General features: G+C 40.2%; 1 protein-coding gene across 6 annotated transcripts in view; it reads right to left on the bottom strand.

Annotated features, from left to right (window-relative positions):
• agpat4 (1-acylglycerol-3-phosphate O-acyltransferase 4 (lysophosphatidic acid acyltransferase, delta)) overlaps positions 1 to 20,768 on the bottom strand; it is a 137,814-nt gene that overhangs the window by 29,296 nt on the left and 87,750 nt on the right. For all 6 annotated transcript variants that reach the window (XM_080200223.1, XM_080200226.1, XM_080200227.1 and 3 more), the window contains exons 3-6: positions 17,406 to 17,575; positions 5,238 to 5,399; positions 3,208 to 3,361; positions 1,402 to 1,504 (exon numbers count right to left, since the gene is read on the bottom strand). In XM_080200223.1, the coding sequence (XP_080056349.1) occupies positions 1,402 to 1,504; positions 3,208 to 3,361; positions 5,238 to 5,399; positions 17,406 to 17,575 (589 nt within the window). The remainder of the gene's footprint in view (positions 1 to 1,401; positions 1,505 to 3,207; positions 3,362 to 5,237; positions 5,400 to 17,405; positions 17,576 to 20,768) is intronic.

Here is a 20,768-nt window from a genome sequence, read left to right as displayed (position 1 = left end):
AGCGTTCGACACGCTTGGTTTCATTGGTCAGAGCAGTGAATACAGGAATTGGGACGTCTTGAAGTTGTACAAGACAGTATTCCAAGTGTAGCCTTACTAATGTGTACAGTTCTGGTCCCCTATTACATGAAAGGATATTATTAAACTAGAAAGAGCTCAGAAAATTTCAAATCAGGATGCTACTGGGATTTGATGGTTGAACTTAAAAGGAGAGGCTGGATATATTGGGACGACATTTTCCCCCTGGAGTGTAGGAGGCTTACGAATGATTTTACAGAGGTCTATAAAATAACGTGTGGCATAAATAAGGCACAGAGTCAACATTTTTCCCCAAAAGTAGGGGAGTCAAAAACCAGAGGGTATAACTGTAAGGTGAGAGGGGAGAGTTACAAAAAAGTCCAGAGGAGCATTTTCTCCACTCAGAGGATGGTGAGTATCTGGAATGAGCTGCCAGAGGCAGTAGTAGAGGCAGGTATAATTTTGTCTTTTAAAAAGTATTTACAGTCACATGAGTGAGATGGGTAGAGAGGGATATGGGCCAAATGCAGGCAGTTGGGACTAGCTTAGGCGGTAAAAACTGGCCAGCATAGATAAGTTGAGCCAAAAGGGCCTGCTTCCATGTTGTAAACATCTATAACTCTCTGACTAAAGATCCGGACCTGCAAGTGCACAAATCTTTGAAGGTGACAGGACAAGTTGATGAGGTTGTTTAAAATAAAACATGCTAGGGTTGTTGTCCTTACAGCAGAGGAGACGAAGAGAAGGTTTGATAGAAGTGTTCAAAATCATTGAGAGTTTTGATGGTGAATAAGGAGAGACTGTTTCCAGTGGTAGAAAGGCCTGTAACCAGAGGACACAGATTTATGGTGATTGGCAAAAGAAGCAATTTTTTTCCTTTCCTCAGTGAGTTGTTGTGATCTGGAATGCACAGTCCTCCTTTTAATATTTTAATAAGGCTGCCTGCTAATGATTTTCTCTCTCCTTCAGCTTTTAACACTGGTTGGCTGGGGTTCCCAGGCCTCAAGAAAAGTGGAAGCTGAAGGGAAACAATGACTATTGGACGAGACAGGCAAATTGTTTTTTCAGCTTTTTTTTTACAAGGCCACCACCCGTTCTTGTTAACCTCCCCTGAAATTAGGCTCCACCCTACTCCCTTTTCCCTCACCAGCAATCTAATGAATTCCACAGCCCACAATCGCTTTCCTGGCCTGCGATCCCCAACCTAATGCCACCCCACCATATCATTCCTGGCCTGCAATTTTATCAACATGTTGCAGTATCTCATACTCCACACATATCATTTCCTCCATGCTCCCTCCACCCACATAAATATTAGAGCCAAACACTAACAAAAGACAACAGAAATTTGTTGCACAAATCACATGCACTCCAGTATCTTACCGAACATGTAGATCTGCATGGTATTTTTTGCCATGCAAAGTTCCTAACAATGTTGGGTTTTCACCATTTCTGAAATTTAATGTAGCATCATACACAGCTGGAACTAAAGGAAATAATTTCAGTTGAAAACAATACAATAAAAGCCAAATATAATCTACAATTATAAAATGAATCATGTTCAAATAAAGCCAATAATAACACAGGCCAATTGCTAAAAGACAAAACATATTTAGTCAAAATTACATGTCTGGTGTCTATCACTGCAGTTTCATTATGTTGTTGAGGCAAAAGGACGGATTTATCTTTGAAGCTGGAATTGGCAGATGGTGGATTTCCCAACATTGTGATTCCACCTCCTGACAGGCAGTGCCCAGATGCTCCCTCCCAACTATTTTCTTAAGGGGAATAGGCTGAACTCAAATCTGTTGCTTCCTGTTGAGAGCTCAAGACAGATGTAGAAGCATGCAGATACCAAGATGACTAGGTTAAAAGGTTTACCTTCATTATAAACCTTTAAACTGGTCATAAATCTTTCAATTTAACTTAACTCAGTCCCCTGGACAGCAAGATCAATAGCCCATGTTGTGCTGAAACAGTTATTGGGTTTGGAACTCAGCCAAACATTTGAAATAAGATTCTATAGGCATAGGTTTTTAATCATTAGGAGAATCAAGGGTTACACAGATAAGACGGTAAAGTGGAACTGTGATTATCATATCTAACCAGTCATGATCTTTGAATGGCAGAGCAGCTGGGCTGAATGGCCCATTTATGCTCCTAATTTCGAGATCTCCAGGGCTCAATAAATAAAACCACTGAATTCAGCCAGAAACTCAGTCACATGTCAAGGTTTTGAAACAGCCAGATACCCGAGCTGAATTTCAAAAACAAATGCAAACGAAACAACTGACAGTCAAATCTGAATTTAAATATTTTTATAATGTAAAACAACATTGTATCCAGCAGATAATGTACTCTAAATTTACCTGAAGACATTTTCACTTTTGCAACACCATTCAACTTGATGGGCACTAACCTTTTCAAAACAAAGTCCCTTCATCCATCAAAACTGTATCATGCAGCATTTCACTATGACGAAGTTAGCAACACCTTTTGAACTTAGCCGTTATATAATTCTGGACTCCAAACCAGGGTTCCATCGTGGTTCATGAACTTCTGAGCTAGAGTGAATTACATTGTCTCCAAAAGCCAGCCTGACCACACGAAAATTGTAAAAGGGAAAAGAGTCCAAAATAGCCACTTCGCAACAAAGTCACCAACATGCGAATAGCCGGATATGGGTTCACAAGTCGGCCTGATCAAACGTAACAGCAATAGAAGTAGGTACAGGAATCCCAGAAGAATTGTACCCACCATTTATCAAGCATGAATCATGCTGGCCCAAATTCTTGGGTTATACGTATAAAAGTAATGAGAAGACTTTTTTGGTTTTGAGGCCATGATGTTTGCATTATGTAACAAGTGTGATGGTTTATCAATATTTTCATAAGTATATACTTTTCAAGAAGTTGCAGCAATAAAATAATACCCTGAACCCAATTTGTAAGCCACATTGTCATCAGCATGGGGCAACAAGAAATAAAACAAGGATAACTTTGAAACAGAATCAAAAGCAGCTTATATTCACTTCTACATGGATTGCTTCACATTCCTACTTCTGGACTAGCAAGCTAGACCTTGTAAACCACGCAACCTTGGTTAGAAAATAACTTGTAGACAATTTTTTTTTGCATCTCGAGCAGTATGCTGTAGCTTTCGTACAAACATAATCGCTTGTGCCCTTACCTACATTCCTTAGACATTGCACAGTGAGTGCAAAGCCTTTTGTGCGGGGGAGTAGGTGGTACTTTAGCTTGGGTAAACCTTTTGCTTCAGCCACCTGCATGCTGATCTGGTGTTTTTTCTCTGTAAATCGCGTTCCTTCACAGTGAATCAGAAACTGCAAATCAGGAAAGGTATCAAAAGGAAGAAAGTGATCAAGATGGTATGCCTGTAGGTACTACGGCAAAAAAACTATGCCGCTAAAAATAACCGTAGATCCAGAAATTGCATTCTTGGTTTGACGGAAACAAAATCAAATCTTTCGGTTGCAATGGTGGGACCTTTCAAGTAGTTTCATATGAAGCATTAAAAATATTCTCTCAAAAGTTGGGCCATGAGGCACATCATTAAGACACCAATTTAGGAAATGAAGTGAAGGAACAATTTCAACACTTAATTTCTGTGAATGCAATGTGAAGACTGCATTAGGAAAAGAACTGTTGCGTGCTTATTCAAGCCTTCATTCACACCATTTGGGGTTTGTGTTTTTCTAACACCATAGCTGAAGACTTGCTCTTTAATTTTGTTTTCACTGGAAGCTAACCTTTGCTCTCCTACTAACACATTGACCTTACCTATGCCATTATCAGCAGCTTTTTTAGTTTTTAATTAAGACTCCCTTCGTTTGGATCCATGACATCTTTGTCAATCCATCCTTAGCTTCCACAGATCCCTGACCTTTTCTGCTCCATCTTCTGCACTCTGAGCTCCAACTATATAACACATCATATTTCTACCCCTTTGCAGCTGAAGAAGTCACGTAGACTTGAAATGTTAACTCTTTCTCTCTCCACAGATGGAGAGTTTATCCAGCATTTTCTGTTTTATATCAGATTTCCAGAGTATTTTGTTTTTATTTCAGTGTTAATGGATGTTTTTTCAGGCTGGAGGAAGGTTTGTACAGAGGTGCGAGTGGGACTCTTGTTTCTTCTAGAAACATATCAATCATCTAGGCCTGTGCAAAGAGGGCACAATTAGATAGAACTCTTGGGGCTAACAGGATCAATGGATATTGAATTTGATGATCAGCTATGATCAAAATGAATGGCAGTGCAGGGTCAAAAGAGCCAAATGGCTTACTCCTGTTTCTAGTTTTTATGTTCTATGTTTCTAATTTCAAAATTTTCAGATTTTATGAAGCTTTGATGTGTTGTGAATTAAGGAGGATAGTGGAGGACTTCAAAGTGTCATAAATAAGTTAGTGGAACGGATGGATAGATGGAAATGAAGTTCAATGCAGAGAAAGGTGAAATGATACATTTTAGTAAAGAGAACATGGGAGGTACAAGGTAACAGACACAATTCTAAAGGGAGTGCATAAACAGAGATACTTGGATCTATATATGCATTGAAGGTGGTAAGCAGAGATGTTGAGAGCATGGTTCATAAAGCATACAGTATCCTGAGCTTTACTAATAAGGGAACAGCCAAATACTAGAGTAAGAAAGTTATGTTGAATCTGGACAAGCCACTAGTTCTGCCTCAGCTGGAATACTGGGCCTCACACTTCAGGAAGGATGTAAAAGCATTGGAGAGAAGGCAGAAAAAATTCACAGCAACGGTTCCTGGGACGAGGAACTTCAGTTACAGAGACAGATTGGAGAAGTCAGGGCCGTTTCCTGTGGTGAAAAGACAGCTGAAAAGGAGATTTAACAGGAAGCATTCAACATCACGAGGGGTCTGGACAGAGCAGGTAGGGAGAAAAATGTTCTCATTTGTGAACCAGAGGGCACAAATTTAACATAAGACCCAAAATAGGCCCCAAAACTTTCAATTCTCAGCTATCAGCATAACTGAGCATATTTATATCACTCTCCCTCTTGATGGTTTGAATGTATTGAGTTTCAAGATCAAACATTTTATTTTGGAATAGGGAACAGGCTATGAATAATTAAAAAAAATTAGGATCAAGAATTCTACAACTACAGATGACTTTACTACCATTACTACAGAAATCTCAATTGTGAATTTTTTGAATTAAATACTATACCTACCCAAAAGATTTCAGGGTAATCCCGGAGATTAAGCAAACTCTGGACTACGTTTCTGCGATCTTCCGTCCACTGCCGCTTGCAAAATACTATTTCCAGAAAATACCACATCCAACCGATCAGAGGAACATAAGCCAGCTCCTTTTTTGCTAGTACTTTTGAACTCTACACAAGAAAACAGATTTTTAAAACAGGTTAGATTGAAATAGAAAACAGGAGCAGGCCATTTGGCCTTTCAAGACTACCCAGCCATCCAATATGATAATGGCTGATCCTCTATCTCAATGCCATACTTCCGCATTCTCCTCATAGCCCATGATACCTTTAGAGTTTAGAAATCTATTTCCTTCTTAAGTATATTCAATGACTTGGCCTCCACAGCCTTGTGGTAGACAATCCCACAGGTTCACCATCCTCTAAATAAAGAAGTTTCCCCCATCCCATTCTTAAATAGCCTACCCTGAATCTTGAGACTGTGACCCCTTGATTCAGATTCCCCAGCCAAAGGAAACAACATCCTTGCATCCAGTCTATCCAACCCGATCGGAATGTTATATGTTTCAATTAAATACCCTCTCACTTCAAAATTCCAATGAATATAGGCCCAGCTAACCCAAATTCTCCTCATACAACAATTCCATATAGTGGAGGAATAACACTGAAGTTTGGTCTTTTATTTTTAGCAAGATTATTCTTCATACAGGTCAATAAAGTTACAAACTACTTACCAACTGTCCTAGCTGTGTCCATTTACACTATTTTGAAGGTTGAGCCAATGATCATCATCTGTTTTTAACAATGCAATTGCTGATGCATTGACAATCCTGCCATCCTTCCCTAGATTCACTCTATGGCAAAGTGGCACAGTGGTTAGCACTGCTGCCTCACAGCTCCAGGGACCTGGTTCGATTCCTGGCTTGAGTCACTGTGTGTGTGGAGTTTGCATGTTCTCCCCATGTCAGTGCGGGTTTCTTCCAGGTGCTCTAGTTTTCTCCCACAGTACAAAGATGTATGGGTTGGGCACATTAGCCATGCTAAATTGCCTCTTAGTGACCCAGGATGCGTAGGTTAGAGAGATTACCACGTTAAGTATGTGGGGTTAGGGGGATAGAGGCTGGGAGGGATTGTTGTCGGTGTAGATTCAATGGCTGAATAGCCTCCGTCTGCACTGTAATGTTCTATGATTTTATAAATATTATTTTTAGATAAGCAGAGCGTCATACAACACAGCAGGTGTGATCTCAAGGCCTTGTACAGCTGCAGGAAGACATCTTTGTTCCTGTATACAAGTCCTTTTCCAATGATGGCTAACATGCCATTTGCTTTCCTAACTGCTTGCTGACCTGCACACTTGCTTTCAGGTGACTGGTGTACTAGGCCACCCTTTCTTTGTACATCAACATATCCCAATCTATCACCATTCAAATAATACTCTTTTCTTTATCCAAAAAGTGAATAAATTCACATGATACTACATTTGCCACAAATTTGCCCGCTCTAGTCAAATTGCCTAAATCACCTTGAAGCATCATCCTCCTTACCACTAAGTTCCATGTCATCAGCAAACTTAGATATATTACCTTTGTTCCCTCAACCAAATCTTTTAGGTATACTATGATCCCTGCAGGACCCCACTAGTCATCACCTGTCATTTCAAAAGACCCATTTATTCCTACTCCATTTCTTGTCTGCTAAACAGCACTCAATCCATTCCAATACATTACTCCCAATTCCAGAAGTTGCTATTTTGCACACTAATCTCTGGGGGCTCTACAGCTTTTCAGAACATTCTTTTTCTACTTGTCCCTTCTTTATCAATTTCTTGATCCTTTGCCGAATTCTGAACTGCTCCCAATCTTGCTACATTTTCTAGCAACTTCATATAACTTCTCTTTGGATCTAACACTAGCCTTACTTCCTTTTCCCCTGTTGAGCTGCCATTCTTGTTTTGTTTTTGCGCCAGAAAGGAATGTGCAACTGTTGCAATGCAAATAATTATCCCTTAAATTTTGCCTATCCACTTATGTCTTTTAATGAAGTTCCCAATCTATATTAGCCAACTTACAATTTATATCTTCATAGTTTCAGATTAGACTTCTTCACTTTCTATCCTAATCAAGATTTCTACCATGTTGTGGTCATTGTTCCCCAAGGACTCCCCATCTCAAGATGAATTAAACCCTTTTCTTTGCATTATACAGAATCTAGGATAGCATATTCCCTAGTTCATTCCTAGATGGTCTAAATAAAATACCATTTATACACCCTCCAGGAATTCATCTGCTACAGTATTGTTGCTAATTTGATTTGCCCAATCTATATGTAGATTAATGTCGCCCATGATTACTGACGCACCCTTGTTACGCGTATCTCTGAATTCATGTTTAATGCCATTCTGCACCTCACCACTATTGTTTAGAAGTCTATAAACAACTTCCACTAATGTCTTCCATTTTTTAGCTCCATCCAGACCAATTCTACATCCATATTTTATAAGCCAATATCCTCTTGCTATTGCATTGATTTCAACACCAGTGCTATTCCAAGGTCTGCAATCTTTAAAAATGCTGAAATATAGGAAAGAAGTCAAAGCATACATGTGCCCTCAAAGCAAATGCTAAGAGATGTGGGTGAGGGACTACCTCAAATGGCATTATAAAAAGGGAGTCTTTTTAAAATCCACTGCCAAGGAAGAAGCCTGGTAAATATAAATCACTTGCCTATTACAGAGCTTCCCAATATATAGTCTCTCCTGAGCAGGGCTGCCTGTGCCATCCTATTTCGCCTCTAGCCAGAGGATGACAGGACTACCACTGTCACTAGCCAACCAGAACAGCACTGTTGAGTACTCAAACAGCATTTCACCATTTGAATATTCAGACTTTGATTTCACTGTCAATCTCTCTTCTTGCAGCAGGTTTGTCCATTATCAGTCCAAGTCCCAGAAAGTTCCCAATAATCTGACCAACGTGGAGATTACCATGACGTGTCCAGTAAAGTGGTACCAGAGGGTGATCAGCAGTTTGAGAAACCTCCACCTCCAACTACAATGATGCTACACAGCTGGTTGACAAAGCAACCATTTTAACTTCAAGCCAGCATGCTGCAGCCACAAGGGATGCTGAAACCTTGTATCAGTTTCTCACCATCGCCAACAAAATGCATTGGTGAGCGTAGTGCTGAACTGCCCTTAGAACATTCTTCTTCAGCTTCAGAGGGCTGCAAGATGATCCACATGAAAGAAAAAGCAGCACCAAGGAGACAAATACCATGTCCACCCCACAAGAAACAAACAAGTGTAACAGCCATCATGAATCTATGCAACAGCCAAACAAACCTATTCATGGGTCAATATTAAGCAATGCAAGAAAAGAATGAAAGTGCCAATCCAAAATCCAAGCCAACAAGGAGAACCAGGAACAGAGCCCATCACTTGTTCAACAGAACTGTAAATGAGACATAGAAGGGTTGTAAGGGCTCCAGTCTGTCCGAACCCTCTAACTTTAAGAGCTTGGAAGGGAAAAGGGCCGAGAAGCGAGCGAGCAAGAGCTGTTAATGCTGATGCTCAAAAAACAACAATGTTGAATAGCAGTAATGTAATATTAGTATTCAGTACATACAGCATTAATGTGGAACTGGGTACAGTACTGCCCACCGTGATGGAATAAGACATGGCTATAGTGTGTTGTTGAGCAGAGACACTCCTTGCCTGCACTTTTTACTGTAAATGTAGTTACAAGCAGTTAATAAAGATTTACTGTTAACAGACAGAAAATTACCAAGATTCTTTTAACAGGCACGCTTTGTCATCAACAACATTACAACAAATTCTTCAGAAAGATGGGCTCCAAAGCACTATGGAAAGTCATTGTCAAGTTCATGCTATATTCTTCCATATTCTTGAAATGGACTGGAAAGTCTGTACTAAACATTTAGTTACATCATCTGACTCCCCTGCAACAAAACTAATATGCAACTTCAAGTTTTGGTATGCTGACACCTGCTCTATCCTTTTCACTCTACAAGCCACTCTTCAGGCTCTCATATGCCCGACATCTCAGCACAGGCAAATCTCCTCTATGCCTGCCTTCAAAATACAGTATCAGCATCCAAGCTGATAACTCTTCCAGCATGGACAAGGAAGGCTTCCATTCTTGGCTATCTGAAGTGAAAAAGGGACAAGAGTTTAGCTTTGGTGAATGGAGAGGTGAAAGTAAGTACATCATCTGCAGCTTTAAGATCAGAAGAGATTGTGTGATAAGTCAGTCTTGGGATGTGAGGAAAAGGATTAGGTTTGCAGGTACAGTGATCTATGATTACTTCAGCCCTGTTGGTGGCCATGGTCTTGACATCATCCTTCGGATGATGGCCAGCACTGTCTCTTCCAACCTGCAGGCACACTTGTTCCCCAGTTCTTTTCTGCTGCATAAGTGAACTGAATGAGTGAGTGTTCAGCGTGTGTTTGGGTGATGTGATTGCCATCATTGAGTAGATGTCATTCTGTGCAATTAACAGTTGTGTTGGTGAGGCCTACAGCAGAATGGTTTATTCAAGGGTAAGATAAAGCATTCATCCATTTAACAATAATCTTAATTGGTATCAACCCATATTAAAATGAACATCCTTGTACTAAAGAATAGTAGTGGCAAAAAACGTGTTGGGTATTTGTTAAAGACATGCAGAAAAACCTAATTCAAGAAAAGCCAAACATCCCAGAGAGGGAGAACACTTAGGATGAGGTTTTGCTGAGGACACAAAAATTGATCAAATGAGTATTTGAGGACAGGACTGCATAATTGATGGATGATGGGCTGAAGAACTGAGTCATGGATGAGGCTGGGGTACAGTTGATAGGTTATTCCATTTGAAGCTGATCTCACTTATCTTGATAACTCGAGATATTGTATTTCTTCCTACACGTTCTATAGGTTCTAGCAGCAATACCAGCGGTACTGGTTCTCACTGTCTCATGCCTAAATACATAGAGGGTCCCCTGCCTACCTCCCACACACTCCCAAAATGGAGAAATTTTCTCTTCTTCCACTGAGATCTGAAAACCTTGGTGCATGGTCTCTCACATGAACAGCCCTGGCTCAAAACATTACCACCCAGACTGATTCTTGAAAAAGCTCCTTGATCAGTTCTCCTGCTAATGCATGCAGCTGATGAACTCTGAGCAGCGCTGGTTGCGTACACCAAATTAATATGCGACAAACAATACAACGAATGGGTATGGGTTACATCCACAATTTCCACATCCATTTTTGGAGATTAGCCAATATATGCCTCAAATAATCTAACTTGGGAATTCAGTAACATTAACCAGAGTTATGCCACTGAATTTGAGAGAGATAGTGTAAAATAGATTAACAAAACTAAGTTTTTAACTAATTAAAGCAGTTTACTAACACAAACATCACCAATTACTCGTACAATCCTCAAATACACATAGGGTCACCTTTGTGTCCTTGACATAACCTCATCCTATCAAAGCACTGGGAGCACAAATTGTCTTAAGTGCTCTCTCTCTCTGGCATGCTTGGCTTTTCTTGAATTAAATTTTTCAGCACACCTTGCACAAATACCCAAACCACTTTTAGGCCATTGTATTCTTCTTTAGTATGGAGATGTTCATTCTAATCTGGAATTCTGCGTACCTCAGTTGGCTGCATCAAAATCTTCCCACTAGGGCAATGAATCTGTAGGACCACAAGGCCCACTTGTTTAAAAATAAATTAAGTTACAGAGAACAGAGCTTGAGTTGATAACACACTAGATCTCCATGTCTGATGAATTAATAATTTCAAAAGCTATTCCGGTAATTTTGGTCATAAACAAATGCAGCAGCATTTGCTGTTCAAACTGCCTATTTTTGCAAACCATGGCGAAGTACAGATTGCTTTCTCATGCATCTTAAAACTAGCTGTAGCCCTGAAGAGTGTATGAATTAATTTAGTGGTTTTCCAGCAGAGGGTCATAGCCCCAACTACAGTCACAAGCTCCCGCTCCTCCGAAACCTTTAATCCGGCTCCAACACCCTGCGCTGCTTATATCTCAGTCTGCCTTTTTTAGGCCACAGACTCATGATGTGGCAACTTCAAGTCTTTTGTCATCAGGGAATATAGACAGTTGGCAGGAACCTCAATGGCCAATAACTTTCACATTATGTTCAGAAGCACTCCACTTTTCTCAAAGTTTGGTCCCAACCATGAAATCAGTATTAATGTTTTCATTGCTGAGTTGCAGACTGTCTAAGCCCAACCCTGTTAATTTAGCTTTATGCAATCACCTCCAACATCAGCCACCTAGGTACATTTAATTCACACTTCTACTGCGTCCTGGCAAGATCCAAAAGATGGAATAGCAGAGATGAAGCAATGGACTGAATAGCACATAAAATAATATCCCTACTAAGTACATTAGAAACACAGATTTTCATACAATGTATTATAAATTGATCCATAATACATTAAACTTTAATAATTATCTACTGAATGCTGCTTCATACTTCTTGTTGGCATCCAAGATTGCATTAATTTAAGTGCTAAAATAGTATTGTATTGTTAAATAGTGTATTTACCTTAAGAACATAAGAACATAAGAAATAGGAGCAGGAGTAGGCCATCTGGCCCTTCGAGCCTGCCCCGCCATTCAATAAGATCATGGCTGATCTGTCGTGGCTCAGTTCCACTTTCCCGCCCTCTCCCCATAACCCTTAATCCCCTCTCTTATCAAAAACCCATCAACCCGCTTCTTAAAAACCCATCAACCCGCTTCTACCTTGATAATATTTCTTCACGTATAGGATTTCTAACTATTCTTTCACTAAAAATGTTAACAGAACCAAAACTTCTCATTGTGAAAAAGCTACATAATTCTGTCCATGTGTGAAATCAGGCATTGAATATAACTACAAAACTTTAAGAGTCTGGCCTCATCACTTGCTCATAAGAATAGAATATGGAAGTCTAATTGGAAACTATTTCCTCCTCAGTTGAAAAGGCAGATTTTGTATCCAATGGACTCAATACATTCACAGATTAACACTATTTCCTGGAAATATGCCAATTATAATTTTGGCATCCATCATCGAAGAAAACAACTCCCTAACTTCCAATCTTGGTGCATGACAATGCTTTTGTTTATCATTCAATTTTCGTAGCAACATACAAGTTCTCCTGCTTAGGGTCTAAATTTGTGCATTAACATGCCTATTGGAATTAGACTGGAAGATATAGACTGTTACCATCTTCATCTATTGAATCAATGCTAATGGATTATTTTAATTTACTTGAGTTTTTTTTTAAATGCTTCCACTCAAATCTGGTTGCTCTTCATTTTTAGCACAAGAAAACAAAGCACCCACGTGCACGCACCGTGAACAGTTGTCAGAAATACTCAAGTGAAATAAAACCAAAAGATACTAAGTAATTTGATCATGGAAATGCACCATTTTCCATGATATCACCGTGTCAAAATGGTTTAAAACTAATTTTCATAAATGTAACTATGAATTACTTAAACCGCCAGCTTGAGTATTGCTGGAGCATGACAAACCAGAATTTGGATCGTATCAATAAATTTGTTCAGATTTCTTATCACAACTTGCATGAAATTCACCGCTTGCTGTATTATTGCCTGCAAACTTTCCAGTCTGTTCATTACCATACGTATAATGTCATTGGCTTACGATGGTGCCCCAGTGCAACCTTTCCAGTTGAAGCACAAGGATACTCTTGCATTAGAGCCAAAAATGATAACTACATAGGAAGCTACTTATATCCCATTGCAATCCATCTATTTCCAAGCTAGTCCAAGTCTAAAATTTGGATGGAATAGGAAAATAAGTTCATTCCTGACTAAGCAGAGCAACAGAAAAAAGACAGTTACCAGAAATTTTGAAAAATAAGCCAGAATTTTTTTTGTTTATTATTACTACAATTTAAAACTGCAGTTACAAAAATAAGGGTAAAAACTGGGCTTCTCATCCCATCAATAAAGAAAACGTAGGGAAATTTGCACAGCTTTTACAATGTGAGCCCTTTAATAGAACACAGGTTGTGATTTCTGAAGGTTTTCTCAGGTGCTCAACACACCATTTGGTAAAGGAGTTGAAATGAATACTAGGGGAAAAAAAAAATCACCCAGAGAATCACCAAGGAAATCATTAACAGGCTGATTGCCATTTAAAATTAAATGACTCAAACTGTATTTTGATGGATGCACCAAGATACAGTTCCAGCTCAATACCTTAAATGACTAGAATATTGACAGCAAGCAAATCATTACTGAAACCAAAAGAGAAAACATTGGAAAATCTCAGCAGGTCTGGCAGCATCTGTAAGGAGAGAAAAGAGCTGACATTGAGTCCTGTTAACCTTTGTCAAAGCTAAAAGGCATAGGAAGTGGCAGATATGTATACTGCAGGATGAAGGAATGAAAGATGAGTCATAATCATAGAAACTAGGGAGAAAAAACTGCTAATATTTGTCCACAGAGAGAATTAAGGCTGTCAATGGCCAAACGGCAGAGAAGTTGTAAGCTGTGTCAGACGAAGATGGGGGCGGGGGGGGGGGGGGGGGGTGGGGGGTGGTGGAAGTTAAGGGAAAGGATAAGGGAAAAGAAAAATGAAGGAAGACAATAAAGAAATAAAAAAGGTAGAGAACAGTAAAATACTAAACAAAATAGAATGAAAACAAAAGGGAGCTGAGGTGGGGTAGAGCAAATCATCTGAAGTTGCTGAATTCAATGTTGAGACCAGAAGTGCCCAGCCAAAAGATGAGATGTTGTTCCTCCAGTTTGCGCTGAGCTTCACTGGAACATTGCAGCAAGTGAAGGACAGACATGAAGGCATGGGAACAGGATCATGTGTTAAAACGTCAAGTAAAGTCATTGCTGAAGGTATCTACTCAGCATTATGGGAAAATGCACTCAACTTTGCTGTTCACTTGCTACTAGAACATAAGAACATAAGAAATAGGAGCAGGAGTAGGCCATCTAGCCCCTCGAGCCTGCCCCGCCATTCAATAAGATCATGGCTAATCTGTCGTGTCTCAGTTCCACATTCCTGCCCTCTCCCCATAACCCTTAATCCCCTTGCCTATCAAAAACCTATCAACCCGCGTCTTAAATATATTTAGCGAGGCAGCCTCCACCACTTCAACGGGCAGAGAATTCCAGAGATTCACCACCCTTTGAGTGAAGAAGTTCCTCCTCAACTCCGTTCTAAACCGCCCCCCCTTTATCTTGAGTCTGTGCCCTCTAGTCCTACTGTCCTTTGAGCGGGAAGAGCCTCTCCACCTCTACCCTATCCATCCCATTCATCATCTTATATGTCTCACTGAGATCTCCCCTCATTCTACTAAACTCTAACGAGTACAAGCCTAGTTTATTCAGCCTCTCCTCATAGTTCAACCCCCTCAACTCCGGAATCAGCCTAGTAAACCGCCTCTGCACTCCCTCCAAGGCCAAAATATCCTTGCGTAAGTGCGGCGACCAAAACTGCACACAGTACTCCAGCTGCGGCCTCACCAGTGCCCTATACAGCTGCAGCAAGACCTCCCTACTTTTATATTCAATCCCCCTCGCTATGAAGGCCAGTATCCCATTCGCCTTCCTGACCACCTGCTGCACCTGCAGGCTGGGTTTTTGCAACTCATGCATAAGGACCCCAAGGTCCCTCTGCACCGTCGCATGCTGCAGTTTTTTGCCATGTAAGTAATAGTCCTTCCTACCATTATTCCTACCAAAGTGGACAACCTCACATTTGCCAACATTAAAAATTCCATTTGCCAGTTCCTGGCCCATTCGCCCAGCCTATCTAGATCCTTCTGCAGACTCTCCACACCCTCTGCACAATTTGCTGTTCCACCAATCTTGGTGTCATCAGCAAATTTCGACACCATACACTCGGTTCCCTCCTCCAGATCATCTATATAAATGGTGAATAGCTGAGGCCCCAGCACCGACTAGTCACCAACCACCAATCCAAATAGCACCCATTGACCCCCACTCTCTGCCTCCTATTTGACAGCCAATCCTCTATCCACGCTAACACCCTACCCCCAACTCCATGCCCCCTTACCTTCTGCAATAACCTCTTGTGAGGCACCTTATCAAACGCCTTCTGAAAAATCAAGAAACACCACATCCACTGGCTCTCCTCTATCCACCGCCCTAGACACATCCTCATAGAACTCCAATAAATTCATCAGACACGACTTCCCCTTAACGAAACCATGCTGCGTCTGCTCTATCAAACAATTCTCCTCAAGATGCCTCGCTATTTTCTCCTTGATCATGGATTCTAACATTTTACCTACAACAGACGTTGAACTAACCGGCCTATAATTCCCTGCCTTTTGCCTGCCACCCTTCTTAAACAACGGCATAACATTAGCCGTTTTCCAATTTTCCGGCACTTCCCCGGAATCCAGCGACGTTTGGAAAATAATCACCAAGGCATCCACTATCACCTTCGCCATTTCTTTCAGAACCCTTGGATGCATTCCATCCGGTCCTGGGGACTTGTCCACAATCAGTCCCTCCAGTCTGTCGAGCACTGCCTCTCTAGTAACAATAATGTCATTCAGGCCCTTCACTCCTACCATCTTTCCATCGCTAACACCCAGCAAATTATTCACATCCTCCTCTGTGAAGACCAAAACAAAAAAGTTATTCAAGGCCTCAGCCATTTCCCCATCCCTTACGACTAAGTGATTTGAAAAATCATTTTGAAGCATAATGCAAGTCTTTCAGGAACATTTTGTACTTCATCAGTGCTATCAACATTTATTCCAGAAATTTCAAGGACTTCACCCATAAGGGAACCATACTACTCCACCACCAGAAGGAAGGTGCAGACTATCTAGTTTGGTTGGTGCAGGGGGAATAGTAGAAAGTACATTGTAGCAAGCAGAGCAGCATTAGCTGCTGCAGGTGAGAGGAATGGGACAAAGTGAATCCTCTTCCTCTACCAATACCAAAGCAGCACATCCCTATTCCTCTGGATTTTCTTCAGCAGAACTTCCAGTGGCAAATCCAAGAACCTGAGCACCCTCTCTCTCAGTCTCTGCCATTCTGAAACCTGTGCTGTATTACTCAGGCCTTCAGTGGAACTAGATGCATGGAGTACATATGCTGCTTCAGAAAAACTTCTAGACAAGTTCAAACCATGGCAACCAAAAATTAGGATAAAAATACGGCAATAAAACTAGATTTCAACTAGGCATGTCTTAGTAGCAAAGCATTCAGTTCAAGCTCTTTTCACCCTCTCTCCAAAATAAGTTCCATGTCTTTGGATACTTCAACATTTACAACATAATTAATGCAGTTGTCTTCCTTTATGTATAAATTTAGAATGATCAACCATTGCTTTGGATTTTGCTGTTTATCCTCATTAATTACTGAGTTACATTTTTGTCCATCATCCTGCAACCTTAATTCACTAAGCATGTGATTTTTTTCTCGGTTCATAACCGGCCGTACACCAGATACTTCTAACTCCTTGCTATTAGAAGGGGAAAATAAGATGAACGCTTGCAAATGTCTTCACCCAAGATTCTGCTACTTTCTAAAGTGTAAAAGACAGTATCACAATTTATAAAATAAACCTTTTTTTTTACTGTATTAGATGTGCATTCATTTTTACTGAGTTAGACGGCCTTCAGAAAGCTGAAGCACTCCACAGTGGCTTTAAAGATGGTGGATGGATTGGTTGTATTCTTCTGGAAAGGTCCCAATAGATTGGAAGTTCGCAAATGTATTGTTGTTCAGCACCAAGTTTCACATCATATAAAGTGTTCAACAGTATAAATAACTTTTTATACAGAAAAAAATGTTGTATTCTGGGGATGGGGTTGGTGATATGCGGAATTTGTCTAATGTCGGGGCGGGGGGGGGGCTCAAAAGTAAATACATCATGTAAATTCCTGATACAGACCAAGAATTAGCAGTAGTATTGTTTTTTTTTTTAAACAGATAAACATGCCTCACCTCAAGAAAAACAAATGCTTGCAGCAGGCATTTTCTGAACTAGATCCTAGGTAAAGACAAGGTTGATTTGAATAAGTTTTTTTTAAAAAGTGCACTCTGGGAGAAAAATGATTCGGAAGGTTTGATCTAGACACTGTATCCTGCAAATAATTTCATTCATGATAAAAACACACTTACCCCCAAAACACCAAATCTTTCACAGAAGTCCCATCCACAAAGGAAATCAATCTCATAGTTATGATTGAGAATAACTATGGCATTCTCTTTACCATATTGAATGTAATTCTTTCGATCAGTATATAGAGTACATTCTGTGCATGACCACCATTCCAGCAACCACACCAATTCTGTAATTAAAAACACAAATGTTACACCATGAAAGTCTTGCCTATCACAAACAAATATAAGGAAAGAACTGTGTGTTGTGCACATGGCTTTTATTGAAATGATAGGAAGATAGTGTGACCAAGATTTTAACTGGCTTAATTTCTATTTTAGTAGGTCAACAGAAGAGCTATGTGGACAGTGGGTTTGGCACTAGACATTTTAAGTCTGGAACTGGGGCTCGAAAGAGGGATCAATCAGAGCTGGTGAAATTTAATTTGTAAATAATTTACAGGCTGAAAGTCATAATCCAATTCCTAACAGCCATGAGCCAAAAGCACAAAGTTGAGTCTGATTTATATGGATTAAAAATCTCCTATCAAGGGGACAAGGTGATTGATGTGAAAAATGGAAGTGTTACACTGATGAAGCAGGATGCTGTGCTGGGTTTTGGCCAAGGTATACTGTTGGAAAGAACAGGAAATAATGTCAGCACTAAGCATTCAAAATAGAAATAAATTCTTTCCCTAGCACCGCTCTTTGCTATCAGTACCAAAGTTCCCAAAAATAAAAGACAAATATAAACATTAACATTAATTATGTTTTTACCATTTCACCATGAATTTATAAATTTCACTGTGCCAAATACCAACAAAAAAAACTCAAATGTCAAAAAGCCAGTATTTCGTATGTAATCTGTCATATCACAAACCACAGAATCCATTTTCAAGACACAAACTGAGGTGGCAAAGTTTAAAAAGAATAGAAGCACCAGAGCAAACTTAATTCGGAGTACATGCATCTTGTGAGATTCACCTTTAGGATAACATTTCCAGCAATTCAGCGATTCTGTTGTTATCAGGTTGGCATTCTAATAAACTTTGATCTAGATTTTTCTTGAAAAGAATTAATAACTTTCAACTTGGTGCCTATTCCAAATGCCTATTTTTGCTTTTTTGAGGCACGAGACAAGACGAACAAGGAGTAAGTAATTCCTTCAGGAATATTGTCAAAAACTCGTATTGCTTAAAATTTTTACCCAATTGGCTAATCATTACGTAACGATGCACAGGGGAAGAAATAATAACCCTGAAATAAGAGAACATTCCAAGACACTTAATCAGACAAAATTTGACAACAAGCCAAAGGAGATTTAGGACAGTTGAGCAAATGTTTCATCAGAAATAGATTTTAGAGAAAGATTTTAAAATAGACAAAAAAAAGGCAGTCTTTCCCTCAAAGGGATATTGCACTGGATGGGACAAGGAAGGAACACTATGTGGGAGTGGGATTAGAACATTACAGCGCAGAACAGGCCCTTCGGCCCATGATGTTGCACCGACCAATTAAAAAAGCAATGACCCTCTAACCTAAACCAATCCCTTTCCATCCATAAACCTATCCACGGATCTCTTAAACGCCCCCAAACTAGGCGCATCTACAACTGCAGCAGGCAGGGCATTCCAATCCCTCACCACCCTCTGGGTAAAGAACCTACCTCTGACATCTGTCCTATATCTACCACCCCTTAATTTAAAGCTATGCCCACTTGTGCTAGCTTTCTCCGTCCGAGGAAAAAGGCTATCACTGTCCACCCTATCTAAACCTCTAATCATCTTATATGTTTCAATAAGGTCCCCTCTTAGCCGCCTTCTTTCTAATGAAAACAACCCCAAATCCCTCAGTCTCTCCTCATAGGACATTCCCTCCATACCAGGCAACATCCTGGTAAACCTCCTCTCCACCCTCTCCAATGCCTCCACATCCTTCCTATAATGTGGGGACCAGAACTGCACACAATTCTCCAAGTACGGACGCACCAGAGTTTTGTACAGTTGCAACATGATGTTGCAGCTCCTAAATTCAATCCCCCTACCAATAAATGCCAAGACACCATATGCCTTCCTAACTACCTTATCTACTTGATTCCCAACTTTCAGGGATCTATGTACACATACACCTAGATCCCTCTGTTCATCCACACTATTCAGAGTCCTACCGTTAGCCCTATACTCTACACATCTGTTATTCCTGCCAAAGTGAATTACCTCACACTTTTCCCCATTAAACTCCATTTGCCACCTCTTGGCCCAGCTCTGCAACTTGTCCAAGTCTCTCTGTAAACTATGACGCCCCTTTTCACTATCTACCACTCCTCCAACTTTGGTGCCATCAGCAAATTTACTGATCCACCTAACTATACCCTCATCCAGATCATTTATAAAAATTACAAACAGCAGTGGCCCCAAAACAGATCCCTGAGGCACACCACGTGTAACTGAACTCCATGACGAATACTTTCCATCAACCACCACCCTCTGTCTCCTATCTGCTAGCCAATTCCTGATCCAATTAACTAAATCACCCCCAATCCCATACATCTGCATTTTCTGCAGAAGCCTTCCATGGTGAACCTTATCAAACGCCTTACTAAAGTCCATATATACCACGTCAACTGCCTTACCCCCATCCACCTCTTTGGTCACTTTCTCAAAAAACTCAATAAGGTTAGTAAGGCACTACCCTTCACAAAACTGTGCTGACTCTCTCTAAATAACTATAAATCCTATCCCTAATAATTGTTTCTAATTATTCGGCCCATTGTGTTTGCACCAGCCGAGAAAATGAGCCACCAGCCAAATCTCAATTTCCAGTATCTTGTCCAAAGCCCAGTAGGTGCGGATCCAGATAACTTTGAAATGAAACAATGCTTCTGCCTTTATCACCCTTTCAGGCAGTTAGTTCCAGAATCCTACCATCCTCTGGTGGAAACAAATTGCTTGTTTCCCCTTTGACCGGAAGGAATAGATTTAAAGTGATTGTTTGGTTGAAGCATCATTGACTTCTCCAGAAAATAAATTGGTCCTTGCCACCCACTTTACCCAGGCCGCTTACAATTTCAGTCAAATCTCCCCCTCAGTCTCCTCTATTCCAAGGAAAACAACCTAGCCTATTCAATCTTTCCTCATAGCAGTCATTCTCCAATTTTGGCAATGTCCTCGTAGCATCAAGATAGAAAGAAATTTAAATCTACAAAAATCTGATTTTGTAGAGAATTAACTGGATGGGAGGATGACAGTACAATCAATGAAAACAAATTTTAAGTGAAGAAATCTTCACTGATCAAACAAGTAAAATTTAAAATTTTACACCTGGAAATAATACGTGTCATCATTTTTTGTTGCTATTTGTCAACTTTTTCAATTATAAATCTAT

Source organism: Carcharhinus amblyrhynchos, chromosome 12 (genome assembly GCF_965287045.1).
Source record: "Carcharhinus amblyrhynchos chromosome 12, sCarAmb.v2.hapA, whole genome shotgun sequence".
NCBI lineage: Eukaryota > Metazoa > Chordata > Chondrichthyes > Carcharhiniformes > Carcharhinidae > Carcharhinus > Carcharhinus amblyrhynchos.
The sequence above is the reverse complement of the archived record's forward strand: the minus strand, read 5'-3'. Positions and strand labels throughout refer to the sequence as shown.